The 15000-nt window shown below is 43.5% G+C and overlaps 1 protein-coding gene across 1 annotated transcript in view; it reads right to left on the reverse strand.

Annotated features, from left to right (window-relative positions):
• The window catches only part of tgfbr2l (transforming growth factor beta receptor-like), a 28910-nt gene that overhangs the window by 6096 nt on the left and 7814 nt on the right, over positions 1 to 15000 (reverse strand). The window contains exons 2-6 of the mRNA XM_028590310.1: positions 10978 to 11131; positions 6455 to 6666; positions 4735 to 5018; positions 2221 to 2676; positions 581 to 718 (exon numbers count right to left, since the gene is read on the reverse strand). Of these exons, the coding sequence (XP_028446111.1) occupies positions 581 to 718; positions 2221 to 2676; positions 4735 to 5018; positions 6455 to 6666; positions 10978 to 11131 (1244 nt within the window). The remainder of the gene's footprint in view (positions 1 to 580; positions 719 to 2220; positions 2677 to 4734; positions 5019 to 6454; positions 6667 to 10977; positions 11132 to 15000) is intronic.

Consider the following 15000-nt stretch of genomic DNA (forward strand, 5'->3'; position numbering starts at 1 on the left):
CGCCCAGAATGCACCTGAACGCACCTCCCTGTAAGACCAGCACGCCCAGAATGCACCTGAACACACCTCCCTGTAAGACCAGCACACCCAGAATGCACCTGAACACACCTCCCTGTAAGACCAGCACGCCCAGAATGCACCTGAACACACCTCCCTGTAAGACCAGCACGCCCCAGAATGCACCTGAACACACCTCCCTGTAAGACCAGCACGCCCAGAATGCACCTGAACACACCTCCCTGTGAGACCAGCACGCCCAGAATGCACCTGAACACACCTCCCTGTAAGACCAGCACGCCCAGAATGCACCTGAACACACCTCCCTGTGAGACCAGCACGCCCAGAATGCACCTGAACACACCTCCCTGTGAGACCAGCACGCCCATGGGCCACAGATGGGCCCAGGTGCATTTGTTATTTAAACGACGCGGGCGCTGGACGGGAAACTAACAACTGTGTCGGTCTTAAACTAGCAAAGACACTTGTGTTGGGCTTTGCGCTGTGCCGGGTGCATGATAGGAGCCCTGAGACTGTTCTGTTGTACTTTAAATACATAGCACTCCCCCCGTGTTGGGTTCACCTGTCCACTGTTGGCGTAGTCATCGACGGTGAGCGAGAGCTCGAGTCGTAATGCCAGACCAAAGTCACACAGGGCGCACTCCGTCCTGCTCTTCACCACGATGTTGCTGCTCTTTATGTCCCGATGGGCAACCGGCACCTACAGAGAAATAAAGTACAGCTGCAAAGATTAATCAAACAAGTAATTTGAGTTTGAGTCATTATTTATGAAAAAAAAAAGGCAGACTTGTGTGATGTTAGCTTGTTGAATGTGAATATTTTCTAGTTTCTTCTCTCCTCTGGGACAGTAATCTGAAAATCTTTGAGTTGTGGACAAAACAAGACATTTGACGACATTTATCTTGGGCTTTGGGAAAACTGAGCCACATTTTAAAGACCCAACAACTAATCCATTCATCCAGAAGATGATCCACACATTAATCCACCATGAGAATAATCGTTGCAACCCAAAACATAAATTAGATCACAGATCACGGTGAGCAAAATTGCATTTCCAGAGAATATAGACTGACGTACCTTTGGTATCCCACTCCATCCAACCATACATTCATGTAAATGTGTGTGTGTGTGTGTGTGTGTGTGTGTGTGTGTGTGTGTGTGTGTGTGTGTGTGTGTGTGTCTCAATCCCTCAAAGTCTCGGTCTTGATAAACTCTGGTCTTGGTCTTATCTTGGCCTCAACCCCTCAAAGTATTGGTCTTGTCTTGGGCTCACTTCCTTAAAAGTCTCAGTCTTGTCTCAGCCTCAACCCCTCAAAGTATTGGTCTTGTCTTGGGCTCACTTCCTTAAAAGTCTCAGTCTTGTCTCAGCCTCAACCCCTCAAAGTCTCGGTCTAAACCCCTCAAAGTCACGATAATGTATGGTCTCAACCCCTCAAAGTCTCGGTCTTGTCTCGGTCTCAATCACTCAAAGTCTCAGTAATGTCTTGGTCTCAACCCCTCAAAGTCTCGGTCTTGTCTTGGTCTCAACCCCTCAAAGTCTCAGTAATGTCTTGGTCTCAACCCCTCATAGTCTTGGTCCTGTCTTGGGCTCGCTTCCTTAAAAGTCTCAGTCTTGTCTCAGCCTCAACCCCTCAAAGTCTCGGTCTAAACCCCTCAAAGTCACGATAATGTATGGTCTCAACCACTCAAAGTCTCGGTCTTGTCTCGGTCTCAATCACTCAAAGTCTCAGTAATGTCTTGGTCTCAACCCCTCAAAGTCTCGGTCTTGATACAATCTGGTCTTGGTGTTGACTTGGTCTTGTTTTAGGTGGTCTTGACTACAACACTTCCAGCTGCCTCCAATTCTACAATCAAGCCTTCCTACAAGAATGCTACCCTGCCACACTCACGCAGTCAGTCCGTCTACATTTCCAGAATCAACATAGCTTTTGGGATTTTTCCGTTTTGAACCTTTTCCTAACCATGTTTTTGCTCTCCTTGCAGTTCTGTCAGTCCTCCCTCCCCCTCCTTTTGGATCTAGTTCACTTCCTGCTCGCAATTTTTAAGGTTGTAAATAAATGTTCTTACAAATTATACTACTACTATAGCCCTTGGGTACCCTAGCTCCACCGTAACAAATTACTTCATCCTTCCATCCATCCATCTGTCTATCCATCCATCCTTCCATCCATCTCTATTTCCAGAGATTACACACTGATTTACCTTTGGTATCCCACTGGGCGTTGTGTCACTATGGAGATGAGCTACCCCTCTGGCAATGCTGCCTGCCATGGCAACAAGTTCCTCCCAGCTGAGGATGTTTTCCGTGAGGAAGTCCTGCAGGTTCCCGAGGCTGTGATAGGCCAAAACCAGCCAGTACTTCCTGAGCGGGTGGCCACGCGTGCCCCTTTCCTCCGCCGCGAGGAATCGGACCACGTTGTCATGTTCCAGCTTTGCGTCGGAGTAGATGGAGCACTCGTTTCTCCACGAGGCATACTCCACAGCCGGGAACACCTTCACCGCCACTGTTTCGTAACTGTTAACTCCGCCCGTCACCCCCTGCAGCAGGCTCGCCCTCCACACTTCAGCGAAGCGACCTTTCCCCACCAGAACCTCCAGCTTTATCGGCAGCAGTTCTGCCGGCTGCCCCTGCCAGTCCGTCATTTCGTCGTTGGGAGACTGTAATGGCAAAAATTACATTTTAGCATGATTCCTCATGTTCTTATGTTTTAATTTGACTTTGCATTTTCTCACAATAGACCTTTTTCACGGCAGACATGTTGACCTGTCACAGTAGGAAAAGCACAGGTGTATTCAAAACTATTAATGATGGCTGCATTCCACTTAGGAGAGACCCTGGTATTAAACCTTTACTGATGGCTGCATTCCCCTTAGGAGAAGTCCTGGTATTAAACCTTTACTGATGGCTGCATTCCCCTTAGGAGAAGTCCTGGTATTAAACCATTAATGATGGCTGCATTCCACTTAGGAGAGACCCTGGTATTAAACCATTACTGATGGCTGCATTCCACTTAGGAGAAGTCCTGGTATTAAACCATTAATGATGGCTGCATTCCACTTAGGAGAGGTCCTGGTATTAAACCATTACTGATGGCTGCATTCCATTTAGGAGAGGTCCTGGTATTAAACCATTACTGATGGCTGCATTCCACTTAGGAGAGGTCCTGGTATTAAACCATTACTGATGGCTGCATTCCACTTAGGAGAGGCCCTGGTATTAAACCATTAATGATGGCTGCATTCCACTTAGGAGAGGTCCTGGTATTAAACCATTAATGATGGCTGCATTCCACTTAGGAGAGGTCCTGGTATTAAACCATTAATGATGGCTGCATTCCACTTAGGAGAGGTCCTGGTATTGTTCATGCTGACTCACTGAAATATCTTACTGGGACACTTGATGGAACTGAGCCATCGTTAAGGTTATCAGTTTTAGCTGGGCTTTTCCTACTATGACAAGTCAAAATGTCTGCTGTGGAAAAGGTCCTTACTAAAAGAGAATTTATCTCATTCCCACATGTCTATTCTGATTCTGCTTAACTAACTTGGAGACATCCAGTCTGGAGACGAATGCTTATGGGTTTTGTTTGAACTGATAAAGGTACAAGGTCAGCCTAAAACTATCTCTCCTGATACATTTAGTTTTCCCATGCCAGTTGCTGTCACTCTGAAGATGTATTTAAGCTCAGAAGCTCGGTAAAAGTTCGGTAAAAAAAATCATGCGAATAAAGCTGAGTGTGAAAGTGTGTTTCCATCCAACAGCTTCAAAGCGAATAAAAACCTGTTGCGTAATGACGTCACGTGCTGTTTTGCGATTAAGTTGGTATATCGAATAGATTTGAGACATTTTAAGGTGTTTCGTTCATTTTCGCACTGAATCGCACAACATTCAAGCAAACATTTGCGAACAAAGTTTTGCTAGACAACAGTAGTTGTGGTTGTTAATATGAAAAGCGGAGGAAGCTCCGATGGGCCTTTGGCCGAGGATCTGATCCAGCTCATCAAAAAGGTGGAACTTGAGACAACGCTTGAGCGTCTTCCATTTACTCCGCAGGACGTCCCATGGCTTGTCGTAACCTTTGTTGGATGTTTCCTTCGCCACTTCCTGATAAATTATGGCATTTCTTAGATTTTTGCTATCTAAAATTAAAAACAATTAAATTCTATTAAATTAAATTCATAAAGTCTCTTGTCTCCTCGTTCGTCTGCTTACATCTGTCTTTGTTGACACCGTTCATGTGTGCAAACAGAGCGGAAATACTGGGCGGAAATGAACTACAACTTCTTCTTCGTTTTGTGGCGGGTTGCAACCATAAAATGACATTAATTTATTCGGCAAATAACGTTTCCATCAGCGTTTATCGCATAAGCCGTATATCGATCAAGAGAAAATCTGATGAGACCGAACGTGTTTCCTTTGAGTCGAAATTTTATATAATTTTACTGTTTCCATGAGGTATTTTTCATTCGATATCACTTAAATCGGATAAAAACGTGTGAATGGAAACATAACTAGTGTTTCTGTTCACTCGTTGAAGAAACTTTTTCCACACTGAGCTGATGTGCTTTTTGTGAAACTGTGTTCCTCCTATATTTGCAAATATATCTTAATAAAATACCAAAAACCTAACTTGGTTTAGTCTTATTTGTTTCACTTTACTAAACTTTTAAAACTTTACTCCTGCTGCAAAAGAAACTTCCACAACAAGACGGCACCTTGGTGTTGGACTCCCCCGTTTGGCCTCCAGGACCGATCATGCCGCCTCCTCCTCCGCCCTCTCCCCGAGCCCCCAGGCCGCCACATGGCAGGTCGAAGGCCTGGTACAGCTCCGGGGTGCGTTTGGTGGGCCAGGCCGGGCGAGCGGGAGGACCCGGTTTGTGCGGGCGGTGTGTGCGGTAGAAGTAGAAGGCTGTGGTGGCGACTATGGCAACCAGGACAGGAGGCACCAAACTTACCACCACCACCGGGATCACATCTTTACTCTGCAGCTTGGAGAATCCTGCAGGGGGGAAGCAGAAATACTGGAACATATTCATCCATCCATTCATATGTTTACCCATATATTTATTTATCTATTCTATCATTTCCCCTTCGTTACATCTATCCATCCATCCATCCATCTAACTATCCATCCATCCATCCAACTATCCATCCATCCATCTATCTAAGTATCCATCCATCCATCCAACTATCCATCCATCCATCATCCATCTAAGTATCCATCCATCCATCCAACTATCTATCCATCCATCCATCTAACTATCCATCCATCCATCTAACTATCCATCCATCCAACTATCCATCCATCCATCATCCATCTAAGTATCCATCCATCCATCCATCCAACTATCCATCCATCCATCATCCATCTAAGTATCCATCCATCCATCTAACTATCAATCCATCATCCATCCATCATTTATCTATCAATCCATCCATCTAACTATCCATCCATCTAACTATCAATCCATCCATCCATCTAACTATCCATCAATCATCCATCTAACTATCAATCCATCCATCTAACTATCCATCCATCCATCCATCATCCATCTAACTATCCATCCATCCATTTAACTATCCATCTATCCATCCATCTAACTATCCATCTAACTATCCATCCATCCATCTAACTATCCATCTATCCATCCATCTAACTATCCATCTAACTATCCATCCATCATTTAACTATCCATCTAACTATCCATCCATCCATCTAACTATCCATCCATCATCCATCCATCCATCTATCCATCTATCCATCCATCTAACTATCCATCTAACCATCCATCCATCAAACTATCCATCTAACCATCCATCCATCCATCTAACTATCCATCTAACTATCCATCCATCCATCTAACTATCCATCCATCATCCATCCATCCATCTATCTATCAATCCATCCATCTAACTATCCATCCATCTATCCGTCCATCTAACCATCCATTCATCCAACTATCCATCCATCCATCATCCATCTAAGTATCCATCCATCCATCTAACTATCAATCCATCATCCATCCATCATTTATCTATCAATCCATCCATCTAACTATCCATCCATCTAACTATCAATCCATCCATCCATCTAACTATCCATCAATCATCCATCTAACTATCAATCCATCCATCTAACTATCCATCCATCTAACTATCCATCCATCCATCCATCCATCCATCATCCATCTAACTATCCATCCATCCATTTAACTATCCATCTAACTATGCATCCATCCATCTAACTATCCATCCATCATCCATCCATCCATCTATCTATCAATCCATCCATCTAACTATCCATCCATCTGTCCGTCCATCTAACCATCCATCCATCAAACTATCCATCTAACCATCCATCCATCCATCCATCCATCTAACTATCCATCCATCCATCCGTCCATCCATTCATCCATCCCTCTGCAGTGTACTCACCGTGAGCTCCCTTGTCGAAGATGAGTTTGTCGTTGCACTCGTGTTCTCCGTGGCAACCGCAGACCATCATGGCTCCGTCCTGGGCCGGCTGCGGGACCATGTGACACTCCCTGGAGGTGAAGTTCAGCAGCAGGCGGGGGTCCACGCCCTCTAGTGGCAGGGCAGGGTTATGACATAATGTGTGCACCGTCATCGTGTTGTTGTTCTTCCTCCTGAGGGAGCAGAGGAACACCCAATATCTCATGTTTTAACTATTCATCCATTCACTGATTCCTTCATCCTTACATCTATCCATCTGCCCTTATATTCAGACAAAAGTCTAATGTTTTTTAGATAAAAAGTCTAATATTTTGAGAGCAAAAAGTTGAATATTGTTCATAAAAAAGCTGGATATTTTGAGAGAAAAAGTGGAATATTTTGAGAAAAAGTTGGATATTTTCAGAGAAAAAAGTGGGATATTTTTGAGAAAAACGTTGGATATTTTCAGAAAAAAAGTGGGATGTTTTTGAGATAAAGTGGAATATTTTTGAGAGGAAAAAGTGGAATATAATATATAAAATATAAAAGTACTTTTACTTGTTTTTTAGATTATTCTTTTGGGCTTTTCCGCCTTTAATGGACAGGACAGCTAGGTGAGAGAGGGGAAGACATGAAACATGACAGGAAACCGTCACAGGTCAGACTCAAACCCTGGACCTCTGCGTTGAGGCATAAACCTCTATGTAAATGTGCGCCTCCTCTACCAACTGAGCCAACCCATCCACAGTACTTTTACTTTTAAGGTGCTCATTTTATGCTCATTTTCAGGTTCATAATTGTATTTTGAGGCAGTACCAGAATAGGTTTACATGGTTTAATTTTCAAAAAACACCATATATTTGTTGTACTGCACATTGCTGCAGCTCCTCTTTTCACCCTGTGTGTTGAGCTCTCTGTTTTAGCCACAGAGTGAGACCTCTCAACTTCTGTTCCATCTTTGTTCGGAGTCGCACATGCTCAGTACCTAGGTAAGGACTACTAGCCAGTCAGAAGCAGAGTACGAGGGCCCTGACAGTACCTAGGTAAGGACTACTAGCCAGTCAGAAGCAGAGTATGAGGACGTGCCATGCTAGCAGCTAGGTGAGAAAAAAGTTTAATATTTTGAGAGAAAAAGTTATGATATTTTTGAGAAACAAGATGGATATTTTGAGAACTAAATTGGAATATTTATAATAATAATATGAGCACTTTAATACTTTAACTAAATTTTCCTGATGATACTTATAGACTTTTACTGAAGTAACATTTGCACTGCAGGACTTTAACTTGTAACAGTATTTTTACAGTGTAATATTATTACTTTAAATGCAGTAATCTGAATACTTTTTCCAGCGCTGATCTTTGCACTCCGTTGCAAGGAAACTTTTTCCAAGCTTATTGTCACTTTTTTCCATGTTTTTGTCACTTTTTCAGCTTTTTTTTTGTCCTTTTCTTCTACAGTTTTGTCCCTTTGTTGAGGTTTTCTCATTGTGTGGTTGGCTGATTTGTGAGGAACTGTGAGGCTCCACGATGCCCCCTATCAACTTTGACCTGAATAAAGCAGCCTTTCCCTCCCCTCCCTTCTCTTCTCTTCTTCCGTCTTATCTCTGGTTTCCTACAGCTATCTGGGAGGGTCGACCCGGCTGACGTGAACAGGAAATGAGAGAGGGGTGCAGCGAGGGGGGATCCTGGCGAAGCTCTGTTATCCAAACAACAAGCACGAATCAGCAGAAATGGTTCCAAAGTGTGTAGAAACTGATGCCAGCATGTGTGAAGCTCTCTCTCTCTCTCTCTCTCTCTCTCTCTCTCTCTCTCTCTCTCTCTCTCTCTCTCTCTCTCTCTCTCTCTCTCTCTCTCTCTCTCTCTCTCTCTCTCTCTCTCTCTCTCTCTCTCTCTCTCTCTCTCTCTCTCTCTCTCTCTCTCTCTCTCTCTCTCTCTCTCTCTCTCTCTCTCTCTGTCTCTGTCTCTCTCTCTCTCTCTCTCTCTCTCTCTCTGTCTCTCTCTCTCTCTCTCTCTCTCTGTCTCTCTCTCTCTCTCTCTGTCTCTCTCTCTCTCTCTCTGTCTCTCTCTCTCTCTCTCTCTCTCTCTCTCTCTCTCTCTCTCTCTCTCTCTCTCTCTCTCTCTCTCTCTCTCTCTCTCTCTCTCTCTCTCTTTCTCTGTCTCTCTCTCTCTCTCTCTCTCTCTCTCTGTCTCTCTCTCTCTCTCTCTCTCTGTCTCTCTCTGTCTCTCTCTCTCTCTCTCTCTCTCTCTCTCTCTCTCTCTCTCTCTCTCTCTCTCTGTCTCTCTCTCTCTCTTTCTCTCTCACGTTAAAACATCTGTGTGTGAACCTTTGAAAATCCAATATGAAAAAGGGACCAAACTGAGCCCTGTGTTATTATTTCCGTGCAACAGTAGCGTAGCAGAGTTTGGGAGTAATGAGTGCAGGATGTAATGCTGATCAGCAACATGTTGGAGCAGCTTAGCTGTTCTGCGGTGGACTCTGCTGGCTCGCGGGAGCGTGCGGAGGAAAGAACAACGAGTGCACTTTGATATCCAACGTTTTTATGGGACACTGAAGGCTCCGGGACATTTTGTTTTTGACTCTTTGACTCGGTTTCTTAACAGAACACAGCGGCGAAGACACAAATACTGCAAGAAATGAGAACATACGGACACTTTAAATCAGACACTGAATACAAAATATGAATCTACCAACTCGAAATTTAATCCAAGGCACTTAACTCTGGGGGTGGGGTTGAGATCTCCAACTATCTAAAGAGTCCTAAAAATATTGTTTAAAAAACTCAAAAAAAGCGTCAAAAAACTTTAAAAAAATTATTGAAAAAATAAGTGACAAATGTCAAAAGGCGACAAAAATAATTAATAAAAAAACTCAAAAAGAAGCGACAAAAACATCAAAATTTCTACGCAGAACGTAGTGCCGTAGTACTCAAGTCCCGTCTCCAGATGTTTATTTTCTTTTAGGACCCTGAAGGCTCCGGGACATTTAGTTTTTGACTCTTTAGGCTCCTATCTTGCACCCTGTGCAGCGCAAAGCCCGACCCAAGTCTCTTTGCTAGTTTCAGACCAACGCAGTTGTCAGTTTCCTGTCCAGCACCCACGTTGGTGCATTCTGGGCGTGCTGGTCTTACAGGGAGGTGTGTTCAGGTGCATTCTGGGGCGTGCTGGTCTTACAGGGAGGTGTGTTCAGGTGCATTCTGGGGCGTGCTGGTCTTACAAGGAGGTGTGTTCAGGTGCATTCTGGGGCGTGCTGGTCTTACAGGGAGGTGTGTTCAGGTGCATTCTGGGTGTGCTGGTCTTACAGGGAGGTGTGTTAAGGTGCATTCTGGGGCGTGCTGGTCTTACAGGGAGGTGTGTTCAGGTGCATTCTGGGGCGTGCTGGTCTTACAGGGAGGTGTGTTCAGGTGCATTCTGGGCGTGCTGGTCTTGCAGGGAGGTGTGTCCAGGTACATTCTGGGCATGCTGGTCTTACAGGGAGGTGTGTTCAGGTGCATTCTGGGAGTATTGCTATCTTGAGGCAGCAGGAAGTGATGGCACCATTGACCAACAAAAACCTGGTCTAAAGTCAATAACGCAGCATTTCATTGTTATTTTAACAGAGCATTAGTAAAATGTTCCTAGGCTCGTGCACAGCGCGCACACACTATGCTAGATACACACACAGGGACACACAGCAGCACACACACACACACACACACACACACACACACACATACGCAGAAGATTACAAATAAAAACATTACGGTGTAAATCCTCCATCATAACAGCAATGCTCCAAGGTCCAAACGCGCCTGGCTTTTAAAGGTAATGGGAAATGATCTCTGATTGGTTGATTGCATGTTACGCCCAAAACACACCTCTGATTAACGAAGACACTGAAAACAACCCTTTAGAACCAGGCGCCCGGCACACGGACACCTTTTTTTTGGTTCCTTTTCAATGTTCTTGACGTTTCTTTCAAAACTTTTGTCTCCTTATTCAACTTTTTTTGGGACGTGTTTTTTTTCGAAGTCTTTGTCACGTTTTCTGAAATTTGTCGCCTTTTGAAATTTTTGTCACTTTTTCTGGGTCAAAATTTCAAATAAAAACATTTTTTGGTTGCGTTTTTGTCATTTTTATCAAAAAATTCCGTCACTTTTACCGAATGTGTTTTTTCACTTTTTTCGACTTTTTTGTCACTTTTTTTTCCAATTATTTTGTGACAAATTTCCGCTGTTCTTGTTGATTTTTGTTGAATTTTTTTGTTGACTTTTTTGTTGTTTTTTCCAACATTCCTTGATAAAAAAAATTAAAATTAAATTAAAACTCTATTAAATTGAATAACACACCCAACTTCAATGAAAGTAGTGAACTGATCATTTATTTTACTTGTTGTATGGAACCATTCACGTTATGTTTTTGGGACAATTTGGTTGAAAGAAAACCCAAATTTCTGAAAAAGAAACTTTTTGAAAATGGGTCAGATTTGACCAGAGAACAACAGGAGGGTTAAGGAGTGCACTGACCACATGGCGATGCAGATTTCGTCCACGGCGTTGCAGAAGGACGTTAGGTTGCAGTTGCTGAGGCAGACGTTGTCATTGCACAGTGGACTGGTCGCCTCGCACCACTTACACAGGTTGGAGCTCAGGTGGCTGAGACTGTGAACATCTGGAACACCTGCGGAGGGAAAGAGACTCACATCAGACACATCGGGCTGCAGAAACTCACATATGCAAGAAGTTCATTTACACATCAAAGATAAGTTCATGTGTTTTCTCCTTAACTTCTTCCAGGACATGAACACCTGTTTCCTGGGTAAAAAGTCTTGTGTTTTCTCCGTAACTTCTTCCAGGACACGAACAACTGTTTCCTGGGTGAAAGTCTTGTGTTTTCTCCTTAACTTCTTCAGGACATGAACACTTGTTTCCTGGGTGAAAGTCTTGTGTCTTCTCCTTAACTTCTTCAGGACATGAACACCTGTTTCCTGGGTGAAAGTCTTGTGTTTTCTCCTTAACTTCTTCAGGACATGAACACCTGTTTCCTGGGTGAAAGTCTTGTGTTTTCTCCTTAACTTCTTCCAGGACACGAACCCACTGTTTCCTGGGTGAAAGTCTTGTGTTTTCGCCTTAACTTCTTCAGGACATGAACACTTGTTTCCTGGGTGAAAGTCTTGTGTTTTCTCCTTAACTTCTTCAGGACATGAACACCTGTTTCCTGGGTGAAAGTCGTGTGTTTTCTCCTTAACTTCTTCCAGGACATGGACACCTGTTTCCTGGGTGAAAGTCTTGTGTTTTCTCCTTAACTTCTTCCAGGACATGGACACCTGTTTCCTGGGTGAAAGTCTTGTGTTTTCTCCTTACCTTCTTCAGGACATAAACACCTGTTTCCTGGGTGAAAGTCTTGTGTTTTCTCCTTAACTTCTTCCAGGACACGAACAACTGTTTCCTGGGTGAAAGTCTTGTGTTTTCGCCTTAACTTCTTCAGGACATGAACACTTGTTTCCTGGGTGAAAGTCTTGTGTTTTCTCCTTAACTTCTTCAGGACATGAACACCTGTTTCCTGGGTGAAAGTCGTGTGTTTTCTCCTTAACTTCTTCCAGGACATGGACACCTGTTTCCTGGGTGAAAGTCTTGTGTTTTCTGCTTAACTTCTTCAGGACATGAACACCTGTTTCCTGGGTGAAAGTCTTGTGTTTTCTGCTTAACTTCTTCAGGACATGAACACCTGTTTCCTGGGTGAAAGTCTTGTGTTTTCTCCTTAACTTCTTCCAGGACATGAACACTTGTTTCCTGGGTGAAAGTCTTGTGTTTTCTCCTTAACTTCTTCCAGGACACGAACACCTGTTTCCTGGGTGAAAGTCTTGTGTTCTCTCCTTAACTTCTTCAGCACATGAACACCTGTTTCCTGGGTGAAAGTCTTGTGTTTTCTCCTTAACCTTTCCAGGACACGAACACCTGTTTCCTAGGTGAAAGTCTTGTGTTTTCTCCTTAACTTCTTCAGGACATGAACACCTGTTTCCTGGGTGAAAGTCTTGTGTTTTCTCCTTAACTTCTTCAGAACATGAACACCTGTTTCCTGGGTGAAAGTCTTGTGTTTTCTCCTTAACCTTTCCAGGACACGAACACCTGTTTCCTGGGTGAAAGTCTTGTGTTTTCTCCTTAACTTCTTCAGGACATGAACACCTGTTTCCTGGGTGAAAGTCTTGTGTATTCCTCTTAACTTCTTCAGGACATGAACACTTGTTTCCTGGGTGAAGGTCTTGTGTTTTCTCCTTAACTTCTTAAGGACATGAACACCTGTTTCCTGGGTGAAAGTCTTGTGTTTTCTCCTTAACTTCTTCAGGACATGAACACCTGTTTCCTGGGTGAAAGTCTTGTGTTTTCTCCTTAACTTCTTCCAGGACATGGACACCTGTTTCCTGGGTGAAAGTCTTGTGTTTTCTCCTTAACTTCTTCCAGGACATGGACACCTGTTTCCTGGGTGAAAGTCTGTTTCCTGGGTGTTTTTTCTCCTTACCTTCTTCAGGACATAAACACCTGTTTCCTGGGTGAAAGTCTTGTGTTTTCTGCTTAACTTCTTCAGGACATGAACACCTGTTTCCTGGGTGAAAGTCTTGTGTTTTCTGCTTAACTTCTTCAGGACATGAACACCTGTTTCCTGGGTGAAAGTCTTGTGTTTTCTCCTTAACTTCTTCAGGACATGAACACTTGTTTCCTGGGTGAAAGTCTTGTGTTTTCTCCTTAACTTCTTCCAGGACACGAACACCTGTTTCCTGGGTGAAAGTCTTGTGTTTTCTCCTTAACTTCTTCAGCACATGAACACCTGTTTCCTGGGTGAAAGTCTTGTGTTTTCTCCTTAACCTTTCCAGGACACGAACACCTGTTTCCTAGGTGAAAGTCTTGTGTTTTCTCCTTAACTTCTTCAGGACATGAACACCTGTTTCCTGGGTGAAAGTCTTGTGTTTTCTCCTTAACTTCTTCAGAACATGAACACCTGTTTCCTGGGTGAAAGTCTTGTGTTTTCTCCTTAACCTTTCCAGGACACGAACACCTGTTTCCTGGGTGAAAGTCTTGTGTTTTCTCCTTAACTTCTTCAGGACATGAACACCTGTTTCCTGGGTGAAAGTCTTGTGTATTCCTCTTAACTTCTTCAGGACATGAACACTTGTTTCCTGGGTGAAAGTCTTGTGTTTTCTCCTTAACTTCTTAAGGACATGAACACCTGTTTCCTGGGTGAAAGTCTTGTGTTTTCTCCTTAACTTCTTCCAGGACATGAACACCTGTTTCCTGGGTGAAAGTCTTGTGTTTTCTCCTTAAAGGTCCAATGTGTGGGAGTTTCTCCCATCTGGCGATGAGATCATATCACAATCAACTCTCTCTTCCAGGACATGAACACCTGTTTCCTGGGTGAAAGTCTTGTGTTTTCTCCTTACAGTTCAAAATATCACAATCAACGTCAAAATTACAGCTACAGTAGCCTTCACGCTTCAAAAAGCCAGTCTCTTGCTCTTTTCAATATCCGTTTCCTGGGAGAAGAAGAAGAAGACTCCTGTTCCTGAAATTTGGATTTTGAATACATGTTTCCTTCTCTAAACTTGCCGGGGCCGGGAAGCCACGATACCCGTTAGCAGCATTAGCAGCAGCTGTGAGTTTATCATGTGACAGCAAAAACATGAAAGGCGGAGCAGTATGTCCTCTATGCAGATGATACAACAATATAAATGTATACAAAATGCAAAAGGCGGAGCACAGATCACTCTGGCGGAGAAGTATGTCCTGTATGTCCCTTACCGGCAAATGTATTTCAAGATGGAGCATGAATATAAAACATATACCTATAGACATTATATAAACTGGACCACCAGACCCCGTGTCTCTGGATGGAGACCAGTGAAGGATATTAGAAGCTCTTTTCCGGTGATCTCTTGCTTTACTGCGCAGCCTCCAACTGACAGAGACAACGTAGATGTGACGTGAGCAACGTGTCTGAAAGTGTGAAGTCTTCTGGTAGCTGTGAGAGAGAAATCTCAATCATTCCCAATCTTACAGAGACGGAGAGTGTAGGTATATGTAAGGAGATAACACAGGCACAGGCTAATTACTGATCACTAACATGCTAGTTAACATTAGTAATTAAACCTAAACAACTAATGGAAGTCCAAACTGCCTGTGAGCTTCTCCTGTACTATACGGTAATTCCTCTACTGTGTGACAGTAAGTCTCGTGGTTATGACCCAATCGTTAGCCTATTTTTATAAAAACGTCTGCTACGGAGCCATAACGTGAGGTACAAGGTAATGGAGCCTTTTATACATTGTCGTGTTTCTTTAGAAATAAACAACAGACAAATAGAGTCTTTAAACGCTTCAGATGTAAAGTTATTCGCTGTCAAAGTGACGCCAAAATGAATGGGAGTCAATGGGATGCTAACGGGAGGTAATAATATTGTTGTAGCATCAAAATGGCTCCATAGGAGGTTCGAGTTCTGAAGCGAAGCTTACCCCCCTTGCATCTACCCCAGGTCATGCAAACGCGAATGTTTAATTT

Source organism: Perca flavescens, chromosome 11, assembly GCF_004354835.1.
Source record: "Perca flavescens isolate YP-PL-M2 chromosome 11, PFLA_1.0, whole genome shotgun sequence".
NCBI lineage: Eukaryota > Metazoa > Chordata > Actinopteri > Perciformes > Percidae > Perca > Perca flavescens.